This window comes from Leucopleurus acutus (genome assembly GCF_964270905.1).
Source record: "Leucopleurus acutus genome assembly, chromosome: 5".
NCBI lineage: Eukaryota > Metazoa > Chordata > Mammalia > Artiodactyla > Delphinidae > Leucopleurus > Leucopleurus acutus.
Window position 1 is genome coordinate 69375903 of NC_139147.1, and position 19548 is coordinate 69395450.

At 49.6% G+C, this 19548-nt stretch overlaps 1 protein-coding gene across 1 annotated transcript in view; it reads right to left on the reverse strand.

Annotated features, from left to right (window-relative positions):
* MYLK (myosin light chain kinase) overlaps nt 1-19548 on the reverse strand; it is a 185406-nt gene that overhangs the window by 95676 nt on the left and 70182 nt on the right. Inside the window, exons 7-12 of the mRNA XM_082839581.1 lie at nt 19450-19468; nt 17753-18288; nt 17012-17218; nt 12483-12617; nt 9238-9390; nt 2381-2575 (exon numbers count right to left, since the gene is read on the reverse strand). Of these exons, the coding sequence (XP_082695707.1) occupies nt 2381-2575; nt 9238-9390; nt 12483-12617; nt 17012-17218; nt 17753-18288; nt 19450-19468 (1245 nt within the window). The remainder of the gene's footprint in view (nt 1-2380; nt 2576-9237; nt 9391-12482; nt 12618-17011; nt 17219-17752; nt 18289-19449; nt 19469-19548) is intronic.

Sequence of the window (19548 nt, forward strand, 5' to 3'; positions counted from 1 at the left end):
GTGAAAATTCATTCCGCTGTAAAGTTTTCACAATATTTAAAGCAGAAGCATGTCAGTTAGGATTTCCTTCTGCATAAGGTTTTTTTGTAGTGTAATGTCTTAATCGTAGTCTACCAACAAATATTTTAGGAGTATCTTTAATGTTTAGATAGTATATTAAATGCAGCATGCAATATTACACCATAAGTTCTCAAGCAGAGGCAGTCTATTGCAAAGACCTTCTTTGCTGCCAGTTATCATAGGCTGTCTTAAGTTAGAAAACTGAAGAGCAACACTGAATACTGTAGAAATGCACTTTGCTCAGTAATACTTGAGTTGTTGCAATATTTGATTATCCATTTGGTTGTTACAGAAAAATTCTTAACTGTAATTGATGGTTGCTGACGTAAGAGTATATTGCCTGTATTTCTACCTCTAGTAATGGGCTTTATGTGCTAGGTTTTAATATCCTTGAGCCTGGGCAAGTGCACGAGTCTTTTTAAAAGAAACATGGTTTACTTGCACAAAACGGATCAGTTTTGAGAGATCGTAAATGCCCTTGAAGTGGTCTTCGTGGGTATGAAACAAATTGTGAGAATTTGAATTGGTCCCTCTTATTATAGTACTGAAATTAAGTCTACTTAATTTATCAAGTCATGTTCATGCCCTGATTTTATATACTTCCTTCAGAGAAGGAAGCTGGTCTGTCCTAAGAGCTGACATGGCCAACGGAGTCCTGGTCTGGATGCTTCCCTTCCTGTCCTGAGGACAACGGCCAGTCGCCTAGATTCCACTGGGAGCTTTCTGTCACTGTGCTCATGCCCAGAGTCGCCGATTCTCCTAGAGATGTCTCTTCCAGGGTTGTGCTTTAGCTGTCACCTGGCACAGTCCTGGTTTGAGGTAGGGAAGGCAGGCCAGGGTCTGAGGTGAGAGGCTCCCAGTGGCCATGGAGCCTCAGGGAACCTGAGCCTCCTTCATTTGGGGAAGGCAGGCACTGGCCGTGGCACACCAATAGCAAGGGAGGAGTCCCTGGGACCCTATGACAGACTTGCTACCCAGCTCAAATGGGGCCAGACTAGACAGACCCCAGGGCTTCCCCACACCTGTGCTTCCTCTGCTTTGCTGAGACCAACCCCAGAGGGGCCCTTCTTTCTGGAATAAAGGATGGGCCAAGCCTCCTCGATTTATTGGCCTAGGACTAAAGATCTGAAGTGGACTTATCTGTTGCTCTGGTACTTGGTCAATTGGCCAGTGGCTCTCCACTCACTCACTGACTTAACTCTGCTGCTGAACTGAGCAGCCAGGTACTGGGGGCTTTGTTCCATTTTGAGAGAAAGGAAAAGGACCTGGCCTCTCCTCCAGTGGGAAAGACAAGAACTAAGATTAAGAATGCTGGGACTTCCCTGGTGGTGCAGTGGTTAAGAACTGTCTGCCAATGCAGGGGACACGGGTTCGAGCCCCGGTCCAGGAAGATCCCACATGCCGCGGAGCAACTAAGCCCATGCACCACAACTACTGAGCCTGCGCTCTAGAGCCCACATGCCACAGCTACTGAAGCCCGTGCGCCTAGAGCCCGTGCTCCGCAACAAGAGAAGCCACCGCAAGAAGCCCCTGCACTGCAACGAAGAGTAGCCTCTGCTCGCCGCAACTAGAGAGAGCCCGTGCACAGCAATGAAGACCCAACGTAGCCAAAAATAAATAAACTAAAAAAAAAAGAATGCTTATAAGCAGTTTATTGACAAGTAAAAATGATGCCACATAGACTAAGCTGTAGCAAGACTTAAGAAAGGGAAAGAGGAGCGAGAGGAGAGAAGAGAGGGCGGGAGAAAGAAGGGACATGGAAGAGGGACTGAGGGAAAAGGAAGGAGAGAGATGTGGGGGGAACATTGCTTTCTGACCCTACAGACCCTCCGAATTTTCCCTCCTTGGCCGTGTTTGCTCTGTTTTGACTCATCAGAAACTGTTTCTGAAGACAGTTCCTAGTCATGAACTTAAACATAAAATTCTTGCTCTGGGGAAGCAAAAGTATCAAACAAATGATTTCTCAGGGTCCCAGAGCAGCAAAGTAGAAAGCAGATGGGCTGAGGCAGCTGGAGGCCTAGAGCTGCTGCCTATTAGCTAGCTTATTGTGACTTGACCTCTGAGCATCGATTTTCTTCATCTGTAAAGCAGAGTTAATTCAAAAGTGGAAAGTGGAGTTGTTATGGGAATTAAATAAAACGCACCAGCTTTTCTAACTGATTAGATTTTGTCTATCAAAACAGTGTTCCTCATTAGAAAAGCTAATTGATGGTGGTCTTGTTTCAACACTTATAGGAACTGGTATTAACCCAATACTAGATTTTGAAAAGCTCTTATTTAGAGGAAGTTCGGTACCCACACAACAGGTGCTATCTGTTACCTTTCTCATGAATTCGCCTACAGTAACCGGTATAACCCTGCTCCTCAAACCTGGAGACACCAGTGAGGGCTTTGGCTTCTCTTCGGCTTGACATTAAGAAGCCCCTACAGCCTTTGTCCCAGAGCTGGTGTGATGGCAGCGCCTCCCTCTGTACTGCAGTCATTCTCCTGTTCTTCCCTTCTGGGTCCTTCATCTCTACGGGTTTAGCCAGAAAAACAATTCTGAATTTCTCCTCAGAAATTTTCTCTTGGAAGTTTTCTCCACCTGTCAACTTGTACTAGCCCACACGCTGCTCTCTAGAGCACCCCCATGGTTATGGACCTGAATTTGCACACACATTGAGTAGTTTGCCTTGAAAATGGCCCTTAGCAGGCTCCCAGCTCACTCAAAACTTGTGTCAGATTAAAACCAAAAATGATAGAATGTTACCTTTCAAGTGTTTAAACAGATGACACATATACGAAACAGAGACAGAATACCCTACCATCTTAAGAGCTCCTGAAACCGTGTATACAAGTCCCTGGGTCCTTGCCATGTTGTAACAAAAACAGAAATGAGGTTTTTCCTCTCTTGATAACAAGGAAAATAAAGGGAACAGTGAACAGGTGAGAGAAGAAACATAAACTGACCTGAAAGAATTCATCGATCCTAGTTTTACTTTAACTGTTACTAATCTGTAGTGTCTGTAACTAGATTTGTCCTTCACAAAGCTAACCTCTAAGGCTCTCTGACATTATGTGAATTACATCCTGCACCTATCGGGCCCTAATTCCCTGTGAATTACATCCTGCCCCTAACACTCTCTGATCCTGTGTGAATTACATCCTGCACCTGGTGTTTATACTCCCTGAACTCTCTTGTAGCAAATCACCCCTTGTAGCATTCTGCATTTCAGAAAGGTGTGGGCCAGTAACTCAGACACAACAGACTGAGCTGCTGCAGGCAATTACCAGGCTGCCTGACACCAGCTGTGACTGTTTTGAAATAATGCAAGAAGAAAAATGCAAGACCTTCATTACTTTGATCCTTATCACCTACCCCAGACTGTGAGCTCCACCTGTAAGACCTCTTCTGATTCCCGGGGGTGGGTGGGGGGGGCACAGTTCTTGAGGTGCTAGCCTACTCTTTGCCTGGCAACAAATAAAGTTTCTCTATTTCTTTTCCTCCGGAACTCTGTCTCCATATTTCCGCTTGGCATTGATGCACAGAGAGCCAAGATTTTTGGCATCACTCCCCAGGGCTTCTCACCTGGGGAGGGACCACTGCCTGTCACAGCTTTTACTACGTCCTGCTGTCAGAGCCTCAGGCCCGGTCTCTCAGCATCTTCCCTGCTCTGACACCAGCGTCCCTGGACCCACAGGTTGTCACCAAATAAAGGTGGACATGGAAGGGCCCTCCCCTACTTCCTAGCATCCCCCACTCCTCTCAGGTGTGCAGCCACGTGGACCTTTTGAAGATGCATAGTTAGGGGGAGGGAAAATGATTGCATTTATCTCCAATCTGCTGAAGATTTTCCTTAAGCTTTGAACCTGAGCTATTTTGCTTAGTCATAAAAATGCAAAATACCATTCCAACAGCAAACCCGATTCACTCCAAACCCTGTTAAACTGCGGAAATTAAGTAAATTACCAACAAAAGGCAGTTCTGGAAGCACAATTCTCCCTTCTTCTTTATTTGGTGCTCAAAATCCAGCAAGGTCCAGGGATCATGGTCTAGCTTCCTCCTTTCCCTAAGTTCCAGGACCGTTGACTCTAGAGGGCTCATCAAGGAAGCTTACCCTCACCCAGCCACTCCCCATCTGCAGAGCATTTATGCACGGTGCAAATCCCTCCCCGGGGACGGATGCGAGCTCTCTTCCAACAAGTCTGTCTCTTAACCAAATAAACCTACTTAGAGCATCAGCAAAAGGTCTACTTCGGTGGGCATAAAAAGAGGTCCTTCCCCCCATAGCCTTGCTCTCTCTTTTGGTTTTTCTTCTCCCCATTGATTTCTCCAGAACCTAAAAAGCAAATGGGAAGAAGCGGCAAGAAAAAGAATGAAAGGAAACAATGACGTATGACATCCCCCAAAGGATCTCTGACCAGTAATGATAGGGTTGCCAGATGGGAGGCAGGAATCATTGCAACCATAGCCTTCTTACTGCCTTAGAAGTTATAATCAGACTCTAAATGTAAAGGTAAACCATCCAAGCCAGCTGACGTTCCCTCCCGAGGCATGTCTGGGAACCATACTCGCCACCACACTGTCAAAGCACACATCACATTTTGCCATTAGGAACGCAAAGCTGTAATTCTGGATGGCATTCCTGACCAAGAGCTCTGGGCAAATGAATGCTAGAGATGACCTGCAAGGGCTGTAGAGGTAGACCACGATGTGGCTCTAATTGTCCAATTAGTAAAATAAGGCTCCAGACCCATGACACGGAAACAAACACACACTCGGAAGTCCTTCTGTGACAAGAAGGGCCCACATGGCGCACAACACCAGTTCCGTTGTATTAACTTGTATAAAATATTGGTTATAAAATAATTTAACATTGATTTGCTGGCCTTCATAGAATTTAGAAGACTTTGGACACATATTGTAGGCGGACTAAAGTTCTTAAAAAACAAACAAAAACGACAAGGTAAAACTGATGTATATCCTTTCCCCTCAATAAGTTTCTCTTTAGCTGACGTAAGTATTAAAAATGTTTTCAATCTATGTGGAATCTTAAAAAATGGTACAAATGAACCTATTTACAAAACAGAAACAGAGTCACAGATGTAGAAAACAAACTTATGGTTACCAAGGGGGAAAGGGGGGGAGGAGGGATAAATTGGGAGATTGGGATTGACATGTACACACTACTATATATAAACTAAATAACTAATAAGGACCTACTGTATAGCACAGGGAACTCTACTTAATACTCTACAATGACCTATATGGGAATAGAATCTAAAAAAGAGTAGATATATGTATAACTGATTCACTTTGCTATAGAGCAGAAGCTAACATAATATTGTAAATCAACTATACAGTACTCGAATAAAAATTAACAAAAAAAGGGTTATCTCAAAAAATTTTTTTAATGTTTTCGGTGTTTTTAAACTCATAGAGGGAAAGATTATACAACGTCCAAAGTGCCTGCCAGTATCCTCCAATTAATGGCAGGAGGCTGTCAGTACTCAAAGCTGCCCCACAGTGAGCTTGTCACTAATCTGAAAACCAGCTGGGCTTCTACGGATGCTTTCACTGCCTAGTGAATGGCTGACTTCCCTGGTGCCTGTTGCTTTCATTAGAGGCTCTTTATCGAAACAAATACTCTAATAAATATGCTTTATTAAGTTTCATTTTTTATTTTAGAAATCAGGTTTTTAAATTTTTTCTTAACTTACCCACATTTTATGTCCTTAGGTACCTTTAAGAGCCCAGCAGGTCTTCACTTAAATAAACAAACCATTAGGCTGAGACACTGTCTAAATGGGCACTATTAGCAGGTTAATAAATCCAGTCACTTAAGAATTTTAGCCTTGACAAAGATACTCCAGGGGGAGATAAATTAAAATATTCTAGCCTAAGGAAGCCTCCACACCAATGACTCAGTGCAAATACACGGAAATATTCACTCCCCTTCAGATCTTCCTGGCTTCTGCAGGAATTTAGATTAATCATCCTTTAGGCTCCATCTGGGTCAGGAGGGAAGACTTTCACGGCCTGGTTAACTACTAGGGACATTTTTCCTAGTGTGGGAGGAGGAAAGCAGGAATATTTGTTGGGGGGCTTTTGAGAGCTAGTGTGTGGGTTTGCTGAGCACTCCCATGAACCCTGAGACCCCGGACATGTGAGGAGGTGGAGGGAACACCCCCTGCACTACCGGGCAGACTCACCCACCGCCATTGCTCTTTCATTCATTCACTGAACACATGCCCTGCCTCTCTCTGAACCCAGTCTCTACCACTGGGCCCCCCCACTCCCTTTGCTCCAGACTCACTGTCTCTTAAATAGGCTGACTTGATTCCCAACTCAGGGCCTTTGCACTTGCTGTGCCGCCTGCCTGGAGCACTCTTTTTCCAGTTCATGAAGTCTCTGCTCAAAAGCCACCTTCCCCAAGAGGTTTCCTCCAGCACCTAACTAAGAAAGGATCCCTTCCACCCCCCTCTCTATTCTCGTTTTCGTAATAGCACTTGTCGGTATCGGATTAAGCCAGGTGTGGATGATTGCCCATCTCTCCATCAGAATGTAACCGGCAGGAAGACAGAACCTGTCTCTTGTTCATGGCCGCTTCCCCAGAACAATGCCTGGCACCAAGGAGGTGCTCAGTAGAGACCTGCTGATAGGTAAGCACAACCATAAGGGAGGTACAGCTGGTAAGAGAACTCACCCCAGAGGAAGTGACATCTGTGGGCGGGAGTTAGATTTGGGGAGGAAGAGGTTACAGAGGAGAGAAGGCAGGGAAAGCAGGGGAAAGAGGCTGCAGAAATCACGTCAGAGCGATTGCCAGAAATTGCTGAGCCAGCAATCTCTGGATGATTGCAAAACCTTGGCGAAAGGTTAAAGAGGTGAGAAAGAGCACCCATGTCTGGCCTTCAACAAAGTATCTACTGAGCTCTCCTCCAGCAAAAGTTGCCCGGGAACCTGCTCCTCCCTGGAAACCACACCAGGGGAGGGAGAGCCATTGCCGAATGGCGCCCTCTTGTGGCCAGAGCCCCCAGAACAGATGCTCAGGCTATGGCTTTAGTGTGTGGCCCTACACTTCCCTTCTCTGATTCTGATTCTCTCTTCCCTTTACCAAAACCAAACGACCAGACGGACAGACAGAAAAACAACCACCCAGTGTGGCAAAGTTGATCCTTTGGTAAGGCCGCTCCTCAGACTTGCATTTTGAAGGGAGTTCATCTGTTTAAAGGTCGGGACTCCGTTGGACAATCATAAAGGCACCCACTTACTGAGCACGTCCCATGTTTGGAGATCATTAGTGTGTTTGTTAATGTAATCCTCACAGTACTTGGGGTGACTCTCAGTGTCCCCATCACACAGAAGAGGAAGGTGAGGCCCGGAGAGGAAACAGCAGCCCAGCGGCAGGGCTAGCAAGCCGTGCTCAGGACTCACACCTGGGCAGGTGCTCCAAATCCACGCCCCAGCCGTGGTCTGGGGCCACACGGATGGGAGAAAAAGGCCAGGAGGCCTGGGCAGCTGAGGGAGAGGCCCGGACAGTGGTCGGCATAGTAGGGGACTAATGCCTCCACTACAGTCGTCTCCCTCCCCCTGAGCTGCCCCAGAGACTGCAGCCAAAGAAGCGGCCGATAAAGAAAGAAAAACTCCACGGCTGAGGCTGGTGCGGGACGTGGGCCACAGCCTCCTGGGGACCCTGGGAGCAGAGCCAGGGCTGGCACGGTGCCAGGCTCGGCCTGCCCCGACCCTGTGCAGGCAGCCCAGCACGGCAGCCTGAGCTCGGCCACGTCTCAGCCTCCTTCACCATTTATGGTAGCTGAGCCTCTGTTTGGCCTTCACAGGCCAGTCCGTCCCCACACTGGGAGGGGGCCCTCGCTCACACAGGGCTGCTCTCAGAGCGGATCCACGTGGCTCTGGCAGAGTTCTTGCCGGGGACCTCTCTGTTTCTGCTTTGAAACATGCTCAGATGGGCAACCACCCAGGACCTGCCCCTCCCACAGACCTGGGGGCAAGGAGGACAGCCCCCAGGCCGAGTGGGAGGGCCTCCTCGGAAGAAGCAGGGCCGGTCTCCGGCTGGCTGGCCAGTGCACACGGGCACTTCACAGGAATCGCAGAGAACTCAGAGAGGCTGCAGAGAGCCTCTGCAGCCAGGCCACAGCCAAGTCAGGGCACCAGTGCCACTCCTCTATCCCTAGGGGCGACAGTGGCCAGCCCCGGGGGCGAGGGTCAGCCCCACTCTGGGGCCAGGGGACTTGCACTCTGCAAAAGGGCAGGAAGTGTCAGTGGCTTTGGTGATCTGGGTTCAAAAGGCCAGTGTGGCTCACGACCTTGGCGTGCTTAGGCAGTGACATTGATTTCTTGAGACCCTCAGACCCTTCTATGTAAGATAGGAAGAGCACTGCCCCCCACCCCTGGGCTGCTGCTGCCCACATACAGGGAGACTCTCCCCAGGAGGCCGAGCCCTGCGGGAACAGAGCGGGGAGGCATGTCTCCTGCTAGGCTGCTGGAAAAGCAGGGCACAGTGCATCTGTTCCAAGCACCCGGGCCCCAGTCACCGGGGGAGCTGGGGGCCCGGGCTCAGCTGGGGCTGGGGAGTCAGGCTTACCTGAACACCTGGGGCCCAAGAAGTCCTTCCCTGGCACTGTCACCATGCCTGCCGATACCACAGCCCAGACAGCTCTGTCCTGAGTCTGTGGCTCTCTAGGGACTTCCTGGGACTAAGCGCTTGGTGTTGAACGATGGGGACACCAGGCTGGCGAGGTATAAGAGCAAGCCTGGGGCGCTGGGGAGGAGCAAGGGCAGAAGGAAAAGGGGGACAAACGGTGGCCCGCTGGAAGCCTCAATACTGGCACTCGTTACCCGGTGTCTCCCAGTGTCCCCCAGGGCGTGAGGGGTCATTTGTGAGAGCCTAAGTCCTCCAGGGATACTTTGTCTTTCAGTGCGTGCGGTTTTCTGCCTACCAGACTGGAAGCTTCTTGAGCCAAGGGAGTCTTTGCCTCTTTCCCCTGCATCTTCCCTCAGCCTTGGTGGGGTGAGGGGGTGGGGACTGGCCTTGCATGTCCATCTCCCATGGTAGACCCTGGTCACTGTGAGCTCCTGGAGGCCATCGCCTCCACCTGCCTTTAGGTGAGGTGCCCTTTCTCCAAAGCAGATGTGTTGGCAGGAAAGGTGCTTCCAGAGAGGTGCCCAGGGGCTCCTACCATGGACAGTGACCCGGGCGCTGCAGGACACCTGCCCCAAGGTGTTCGCGGCCAGACAGGTGTAGGTGCCCTCGTCCTCTGGGAGGGCATCCTGGATGTGGAGCTCAGCCACGCCAGCCTCGCAGGTGGAGTGAGCATACTGGATGGGCTGCCCTGTGGAGGGAAGCACAGGAAGGCTCAGGCAGGGAGCACCCAGTGGCAGGGTGTGAGCCCTGTCCTCAGCGGGGCAGCTGTTGTCATGACGGCGATGTTCCCCATACCTGCTCAGCCCCACTGAGGGCTAATGATGTGGCGGGACCACCCCCAGCCAACTGGACGGAGGTTCGAGGAGGGGAAAAAGAGGCAGGTGCTAGGGAGGTAAAGGAGAGGGAGTGATTGTGTGTGTGCAGGAGCAAGGCCGGGGCTGGTAGGACTTGGGGGGCAGATTCTGGAGGCACTTAGAATGCAAGCAGGAAAGGGACAGAGTCCTGTGCATTCTGTTTAAATAAATAGTCCCCAAATCCACATCCTAGACTTCACAGAGTCCTGAGCCTGGAAAGAATCTGACAGGGTCATCTGGCCCATAGCCCAGCCTCAGGCAGAACAGACCTCACCCAGACTGCACATGAGGCTCCCGGCTCCTTTTAGATGTCTCCAGAATCAATGATTCCATTTCCCATTGCAGATATTTACCAGAAGTAATTCTGCACCCTCAACCTAACACTGCAATGACATGCATTTTAGGATTCACAGAAAAGATAAATACAGGGAACTAAAAACCGACTCTGGCCCTTTCTTCCAAGAGTCCCTTGCATGGAGGGCCCTTTATTCAGGTCACATAAAGTCCTGCATGGAGATAGAAGTGTGTGGCGTGAAATTCAGTGGTTTCTTTAATGCTATATGCTCCCGGGATTTTATCATTCCAGGATGTGAGCTTTCATTTCCAGGAAAAAAAAAGGAATCTCATTACTGAAGATCCTGGCCTTAGAGCAGGAATGTTTCCATTCACCATATACGAAGCAACTGTCAGTTCCTTCCCTTGTCAGCCCAGGCTCCTGGTTTGCACATCATAAAACTGGGGGTGGGCAGTGGCAGAGGGAGAAAGTGCAGCAAAAGGTCCTCTCCCTGCAATCCAATGTTTTCTTCTGCACATAGCAACACTTCACATCTCCATGACAGGCACCGCCAAGTCAGCCACAGGGCCAGAGGAAAGAGATTCCGCTGGCCCGACTGCACTTCATAGAAGTGGGGCTTGGGGGCTGGGAGAGCCAGGGGCCAGGATCCTGCTACTGAGAGGACTGAACACCCGTGTGTGTGTGTGTGTGTGTGTGTGTGTGTGTGTGTGTGTGCGCGCGCATGTACCTAAAACCTCTCTTCCTTGGGAATACCAGTACATTCCATGACTGCCATCTAAGTGCCTCTGCTATTGAAACCTGTGCCAACAAGCTGTTTGAGAGCTCTCCTTTTACTGGAGCACAGCTCATTTTGGCTCCACAAGCATGGGGTGAAATGGTGGCTCCAGAAAGGAGTTGTTGGCTCAGGGCACTCAGAATTAGGCAACACAGAACTCCCAGCTCCAAGACTGGTGAGATCAGGGTCAGCAGCCAAGGGTCCCCGACTTGTGCATGATCGCCCTCTAGTGGGAAGAGTGTGAAAATGCCAAGATTCGCCAAGAGTAAGGTGGGGTTGCTTTTCAGTTTGGAGAGGTGTAGACCAGGGGTCAGCAAACTCCTGCTCGTGGGCCAAATCCCACTTGACGCCTGTTTTTGTATAGCCCAAAAGCTAAGGATAGTTTCTCATATTTTAAATGGTGGGAAAAAATCAAAGGAGGAATATTTCATGACGTGTGACAACTGTGTGAAATTCACATGTCCATAAATAAAGTTTTATTGCAGTACAGCCACACCCATTCATTGACGTGTTGTCTCTGGCTGCGCTCTGTGCCATGACAGCAGAGTTGAGTAGCTGTGACAGAGACTGCATGGTCTGCGAATTTGGAAATACTTACCATCTGGTCCTTTATTGACAATGTTTCTTGATGTCTGGCCTGGAGTGTGAGCCAGGCGGAAGGGAAACTCTCTTGCTCAGAGCCCTTCCTTTAGTCCTTAACATCCATGCTCTGTTCCAGCTGCAAGGAGGCTGCCTCCTCGCTCAGTCACGGAATCCGATAGGAGCTCTGTCCGTAGAGAGGGGTGGAGACCCCAATTCTCACCTCTCTGCCCAAGAAGACCACACATAGGGAGACCCCAAGGCAACTTCTCTCACTGACTAAAGATCATTTCTAGCAAAGCCTAAGCAAACTATACCAATGAGGCAGGTTCACAGGCAACATGGCAATGGTGCAGAAATGACTGGGGCTATTTGGTGCACAGGTGACGGGCCGCTGCTCCCTTAAGGAGCCTATTCCATCAGCGTGAGAGCTGCCAGAGACCCGAACCTTCTGTTCCAGCCCAACTCCTCACCAATAAAGAAGACGATACCCAAAGAGGTAAAGGGGGGTGTCCAAGGTCACCCAACCACTCGATACGGAGAAGGACAAGTGCAGATCCTTCATTCTCCCTGCAGATCCCCAAAGCAGACCCCACTCAATTTCACCAATTTTATGGACTGTTCTCAATTCTAATAATAGAGTACTCCCATACTTTTGGAATTTAAAGGCTTTTTTTTTTTTTAAAAAAAAGAGAAGGGTGATAATATATAATAATTTTTTTTTCCCCAAAGGACCTTACTTGCCAAAAAAAAAAAAAAGTTGGGATGTCTCTATAGGACTATAATGTTAAAAAGAATTACTGGTCTATAAACCCCCAAACCACTTGCCGCTAAATAAAAGGCAAGATCCCATGAGCAACTGCGAGTGTGGTTCATTAATCTGTTGGTATATTTGTTCATTTATTGACTCAACAAATATTTACTGAGGCCCACTCTGAGCCTGGCCATATGAAAAGGAACTAAATTGCTTGTGCACCTAGGTGCCAGGCATCTCATTAACTGTTTTATATAAAGGATCTAATTTAATTTTCACAACTGCCACCCTGGAAGGTAGGTGGCATTATTCTCGTCTTGCAGACGAGGAGCTCAAGGTTCAGACTGGAGTAAAACTTGCCGAGTGTCCCCAGCCAGGCATTAGCAGACTCCCAGGTCCCGTGCTCTCTCCGTACCCCGTGCTTCCTTCTCATGCATAAACGGTTCAGAGTGATATGTGGGGAAGCCAAGTGAGAATGCAGCCAGGGTCAAGGGCCCAGGCAGCTGGAGCAGGGGGGACTCACCATTGAGCAGCCAAGTGATTCGGGGCACCGGGGTCCCCTGCACCGAGCACTGCAGCACAAAGTCCTGGCCCTCAACGACAGTGCAGTCCTTCAGGACACTGGAGAATGAGGGGGCCGCCTCCATCACGGCCAGCCCTGTGAAGGCAGAGAACAGACAGGCCACCTCAGATCACAGCTGACCCGTGCTGTTGACTGACCGGAGGCTGACACCTCACTGCCCTGGGCGCCCAGGGCTTGCTTCTTTGGTGGCCTGGCTTTGCCTGACCCATCATCACACAGGGAAGCAGGCAGCGCCACTGAGGCAGAGACCTGGAGCCTGAGGCAGAGTCACTGGCAGGGGCTTTTTCACTGTCACAAGACACCCCAGGTCTGGGAGTGCTCAGGACGAGGCTGGCCTCCTCTCCTCCGGGACACAAGTCCCTCCCCACTCCCCATCTTGTCTTGACTTTCATTATCCTGGCGCATCCGCAGAGCTCCTCCTTCCCCCTTTCTTGGCCCTATTCTACTTTCTGGTGTCTTTTATCATCTTTGACGTGTCCCATCAGACGATGCACACATTTTTTTTCTTTATTTTAAAAATCCTTGGCCGAAATGTTTCATTAGATTGAAAATGTGGATAAAATAGATTTTTTAGGAAAACATAAATTGCCTAAGCTGACTCAAAGAACAATTTATAAATTAAAAAAAACAGACTGGCAACCTCTATGATCTAATCACAGAAATATCCCCTTATGGTTTACTCAAGAGATATATGTACAAGGATGGACACTGAAACATTGTATGTAATAGCTAAAGACCCTGCACACTCTTCTGAATATCTTTTTCACTTGTAGAGACCACATGCCCATTGGTGAGGACATTTCAATTTTAAATTATTATAATTAATTTTTCCAATTCCAGGACAGAATCAAATGACAAGGACTTACATGGGTTCTAGTTTTCCAACCTAGGCCAGTGATTCAGAAGCACTGGGGGCCTGGGACAATGCATTACTCAGTCCCCCCATGATTGTGATGCACAATCTCACTGAGAACCACTGAGCTGAACTTTCCAGAAGCCTTCTACATAGGTGAGTCGGGGAGTGTTTTGTAGTTTGGGGGCCATAATTAAGAGCAATAGGGATAGAAAATCTCTTCTACAACACCCAGAACGTGCTGCAGAAGAGTCAAGGTGGCTGACAGCTGAGAGAAGGCAACTGGATTTGGTGATGAGAAGACATCTCACTGGTACTTTTCACGAGGCTATTCCATACAGTGATGAGGGGAAAACCATATTATACAGCAAAGGTTTAAGGGCAAAGGCTAATAGTCGAGGGCTTACCAGGTACTTTTCCAGAGGTGACAATGCCACGAGACTGCTATCTTTAGCTCGTTGTATGGATGAAGTTCATAATTTCCCATAGTCAAGCCCAATGGTGAAGCAGGGCTTTACACCCAGTTCTCTGACTTTACATCCACACTTCCTCTAGCCCCGAGCTCCCCTAGAGGGAGAGTAGCAGTGGGCGCACAGCTACAAGTCAGGATATGGTGCATCTGAATGGGACTGGTCCTGAGGGAAGGGATGCCAGCCTATCTGGACAGGTGGGGGAAGGCTCCACCTCCACCCCTTTGGACGGCATCGAATTCCCCCATTAGAGAAATGCCTTTGGGAGTCACTGAAAACAATACGGGCTTTTGTGTCAGACCAACACGGGTTAGGAATAGGCTATTTTTTACAAGGCATGGGACCTTGAACAAGTCACTGAACCTCACTACAGCTCAGTATTCTCATTTGGAAAACGGGTGTAACTCTATCTCGTAAGATCGTTGGGATAACTGAACGGGGCCATGCAAGTAAAGCTTTTAGCACGAAGTCTGGCACATTGAACAGGCTTTCGGTGGGGGATTAGCTGTTATTATCAGCTAATAACTGGAGACTGGAGTAGCACCAAGTTTTGGGGTAAAAGAGTGAGAGAGAGAACGTGGGAGCTTAAGGGTCACTGAAGCAGAAGGAAGTTTTTTTTTCTTTTTAGTTGAGGGGAGACCAGAGCACACCCGTAGGGAGCAGAAAGAGGCCTCTAGATAGGGGGACAGGGAGAGACTGAAGAAATAGTGGGAGAGTTAATCATTATTAGACCCGATCTTTGTGGGGATGGGAGGGATGGAAAGAGAAGTCTTGGTAAGGGAAACAGGCAGCTTTTCTGCAGTGATAGGAAGAAAGAGAGGAAGAGGCGTTAGACGACCGACATCTTGGTGAAGGCTTCTAGAGAACGGCTAAGGAGAAAAGCAGTCAAGCAGGGCTTCTGGAATGGCAGACTAAGGACTGCCATAAGTCTGCCCCTCCAGACGAGGAACAGGGACGCTGGCAAAAGGACTCAACACCAGCTTTCTCAGAACTCTGGAAATTACCTGAAGGCTTGCAGCATCTGAGCAGCCTTCATTCTAAAACAAACACACACACAGCTGAATCCTGGTAAGCACAGCTAGCTCTGTGGCGTGCCCAGTTTCCACCCCCTTGCCCAGCTCTGCGGTGGCTTTAAAACCCATAGCGTCTTTCACCCCCAACTTGCTGCAGGTGCGGTCTCCACGCACAGCTTCCATTTAATAATAGCAGCTAACACTCCAACCAAAGCTTCTTGGGTTTTAACCTTTGGTGGACCCAATGCTAGGCGAGTCCCCCGCCCTGACACAGAGTCCTGGATCATGAAGCTCAGGTTCCCCGACCTGGGACCTCTGCCTACAGGCGCTCCCACCTCCAAATGAATGGATACTATTCCTTGAGGAGGAATCCACAAATGTAGTAAAATTCCCGATTAGGAAGTGAGTCAATGGTATACAGTGAAAAGCAAGACTACCTCTCACCCCTTCCTGGACCCCCAGTGTCTCTTCCTAGAGGTAACTTGTGGACCCTTCCAGAAATGTTTATGCACACACAAGCATCAGTTTGCTTTGTGTACACAGATTTTTTTTCCTTTAACACAAACAGCATATGATACACACGGCTTGTCCCCCGTACTAACATATCTTGGACGGGTTTCACTAGCAGGGTCTACAGGTCAGGCACATTCGTTCCCCTGGCTTCATGGCATCTTACTGTGTGAATGAACTAGTAAGCTCTTTTTTTTTTTGAAACATTTATTATGGCAAATTTCAAACATACACAAAAGTAGAGAAAGCTGTATAGTGAATCATCATATCCCTGTTTCTCAACTTTCATAATGGCCAATCTCACTTCATTCATACCCGCCGCTGAGTCCCACAACACATGGATTATATCTGAAGTAAATATCACAAATCATATCATTTCACCAGTAAATAACTCAGCTTATATCTCTAAAATATATGGACGTTGAAAAAAATCACCACGAGATCCGCCATCACATCTTAAAAATAGCACTAACTCCTTTATACTGGATATCCTGTCCGTGCTCAAATTTTCCTGATGTTCTTACAAACAAAATTTTTTTAAGGTGTCTCCATCAGGATCCACGCAAAGTCCATGTATTGCAACTACTGGTGTCTCTTATGTGTCTTTTCATCTAAGTTTCCTACAGTTTGTTCCTTCTTTCCTTTTGGCTTGCAATTTACTTGTTGAGAAAATAGGTGAAGGTTATTTGTCTCATAGAGTTTCCATCAGCCTGCAATGTGCTGTGGTCTAATAAGTTCCTCAATAGTATGACATGAGTCTAGGGTCCCTAAACACAGTTCTGTTACAGTAGTGAAAAAATGGAAACAATCTAAATGGAAACAATAAGGCCATGCCTAAACATCATTCTATGAAATATTATAAGGCCATTACAAAGCATGCTTTTTTTTTTTTTTTGCGGTACGCGGGCCTCTCACTGTTGTGGCCTCTCCCGTTGCGGAGCACAGGCTCCGGACGCGCAGGCTCAGTGGCCACGGCTCACGGGCCCAGCCGGTCCGCGGCATGTGGGATCTTCCTGGACCGGGGCACGAACCCGTGTCCCCTGCATCGGCAGGCGGACTCTCAACCACTGCGCCACCAGGGAAGCCCCAAAGCATGCTTTTAAACGATATTAAAAAATATAGAACGATGCTTACGTAATGTGAGCAAATTAGAATAGTAAGCAGTATACAAACAGCACAAAGCTAAACGTGTTTTAAAAATATTAAACTATCATTTACTTCTGAGTCGTAAGATTATACAGAGTGTTTACATTCCTCTCAATGAACATGCACTGCTTTTATAAACAGACACTATAACGAGCACAAAAGATGTGGCCCTCACATCACCTCACATCACTCTCGGTGTGTCCATCTGGTTCTCTGTGAGACTTGGCAGCCCACAGCGGGGCTGGGCCTGGGGCCTGGGCGTGTTTATTCTGAGGTGATTCGGATGCGAACTCCTGATCAGGAATCACTGTCCTGGAGCAGTGACTCTGGCCTTGGCCGGTGGGTGGGGGCGATGTTTCTGTCGGGTGGTACCCCCTGGGCAGGGGGCTGCAGGAGGTGACGCTTGTGCGGTGTATGAGGCACCCCACAGAGGTCCTCCCTCAGGGAACCCGGGGTGACCTGGAGGAATGTACTCACTTTTCACCAGGAGGGTCCAGCCACAGGACACCCGGCCTCGGACATTGGTGGCCGTGCAGCTGTAGTTCCCGCTGTCCCTGGCCCGGGCTCTCAGGAGGCAGAGGTAATGGGTCCCCCCAGCTTCATAAACCTCGATGGTGCCTTCTCTTCTCCTCAAGGGGGCGCCGTCCAGGAACCAGGTCACTTCAGGCTTTGGGATCCCTGAAACTACAGGGCCAGGTGAAGGACAGGAGGCCCCCGAGAGCACGCTGGACTTGTGGGGCGCAGGTAGGGGTGGAGAGGCTGAGCCGGAGGGCAGAGCCCAGCCCCGTGTGCGGCCGCCCTCCCGCTTCAACCTGCTTTCTTACCCCTCCACCCCACACCCCAAGATGGAGGCAGGGTCCCTGGGGAGGAAGGCTACAAGGGGATAAGCTGGGCCTCCAGATCAGCCAGAGGGAGGAAAGAGGAGGGGCCCCTGCGGCTTGTGTGCGGTGGAGGTGGTGGTGATGGGTTTCCCGCGGAGGGTGGTGAGAATTAGGGCTCAGGGTCAGTGCTGTCTCCAACCATGAACAACGGGTCACTGCTAGGAGTTTCTCCAGAACAAGAGACATGACGAGATTGAGTCCTTCCGGAGGGGAGACCCCTGTAAGGTGCTTCCTGGGGTCGGGGGATACAGGAGACTCTGACCACTGAGCGGAAGGGCGGGAGTGGCCCCCCGGGGGCTAAGTGTGGGCACCAGCGGCCTCAGGCAGCTCTACTCACCCTCGCATCTGAACTTGACGGGCTGGTCCTCACTGACTTCCTGGCTTTGGGGCTTGGTCTCAAATTTGGGGAATGTTGTGTCCCCCTGGCCCTCCGTGGGGACCTTCCTGGTAGCAACCTGGCCCACAGTGTCTTGGCTTCCCAGGCCACACTGCCTGGCGTGGAGGGCGGCTGGAGGGCGAGCAGCTGGCTTCTCCCTCTCTTCTCTGGAAGGAGACGGGGCACCCGAGACTGGCACTCTCGGTGCCAGCTGCACTTTTGCGGCCTGCAGGGTGATGGTGCTGGAAGTCTTCTGCAGGACGGGGGTCCTCAGGGCCTTTCCGGGCGAGTCCCCCGCTGGCTCCGGCTCAGATTCCCTCAGGGGCTGAGGCTGGCTCCCCCTGGCCCAGGCAGGGGAACCACCTCTCTGGATGCTGGAGCAGTTCTTACTCTCAGCTGCAGCCTCCAAGCCATCCAGTTTCAGCCCCTGAGTGACTCCATTGGTCACTTCCTTCCTGATGTCTGAATTGGCCACCTTTGTTCCTCTCACAAGCGACCTGTTTGGTGGGTTGTGTGGCGGGGGACAGTGGGGCAGAAGAAGAAATAGAACAATCATCTGGTTATGCATTACAAGCCCAGACTCCAGGGATTACAAAAGCCCACAGATCAAGACAGAGTAAGAGCCGATGTCTTTCTATGCAGTTTGCTCAGTTTCCAGGCAGAAAACAAGCAGCCATTCTTCAAACCCATCCCTAGCCCAGTGTTCTATCCACACTTTTACATCTGCCCTTTTTCTCTTCTCCATGAGCCCCGGCCTGGTTCGAACACGTGGTGTCCGCTGTCCACCCTGGCCCTAACCCAAGTTCCACGTAGCACGCACCGTCCATCTTTTAAAAACATAAATTGAATGATGACATTTTAAGCTTAAGAATTTCCAACAGCTTTCCCACTCGATTAAGAGTAAAACTGAGCTGTTCAAGACGGCCTGGCAGGGATGCCATGTGGGAGGTGGCTCTGCGTGGACGCCACCCTCCCCACGACACTGTCTCCAGTGCCTACCAGGCTGCAGCGCCTCAGGGTTCTCTGGGCCCCAGGCTCCCTCTCAACTCACCACTTTCACACCTGCAACACCTCTGTTTGGAACACTTTCTCCCTGGGCTTTTCTTCTCCTAGCTCATACTACTCCTCACAGGCCTGGGCTCCAACATCAAGCTTTCGAAGAGGGGTCCTCTGACACTCTACTCCAAACGAGCGCTTCTCGCACTTATGCTTAGCGCTCATGTGTTGTGTGGCTCTGCTTAAGGCCCTTCTCTACACCAGACAGCTCGCCACGCCTACCCAGCATCTAGCACAGAGCCTCACGCTCAGGAAAGGAAGCTCTCCCGGTGAAGACGTGCTGGGTGAGCAAGTGGATTCTGGCCTTGAACGTGGAGGGCATCCTTGCAGAGCAGCGCCCTTCCTAATGACGGCTAACTAGTAAAGACACCGAGCAGGGTCTTCAAGAGTCTCGATGCTGATGGCAAGCCTGACACAGGATCGGGACAGCAAATTACAATAGAATAAAACTAAACACCCCAAATAAAACAGTGCCTCCTAAACAGTCAGTTCTCCCCCCTACACGGTGACTCAGAAATTCAGGGCGTTTCTTGATGACGAGCCCTCTTTTCTCTCAGGGCGTTTCAAGATGGAAACATGATGATCACAAAGGCTTCACATACCTATTGGCAACGTCCAAGCCTGGAAAAAGGGAGAAGGTAGAAAGACCGTTAGTGGAATGTTTTATACACCAAGAGCAGCAAGTGATACGACAACCATCT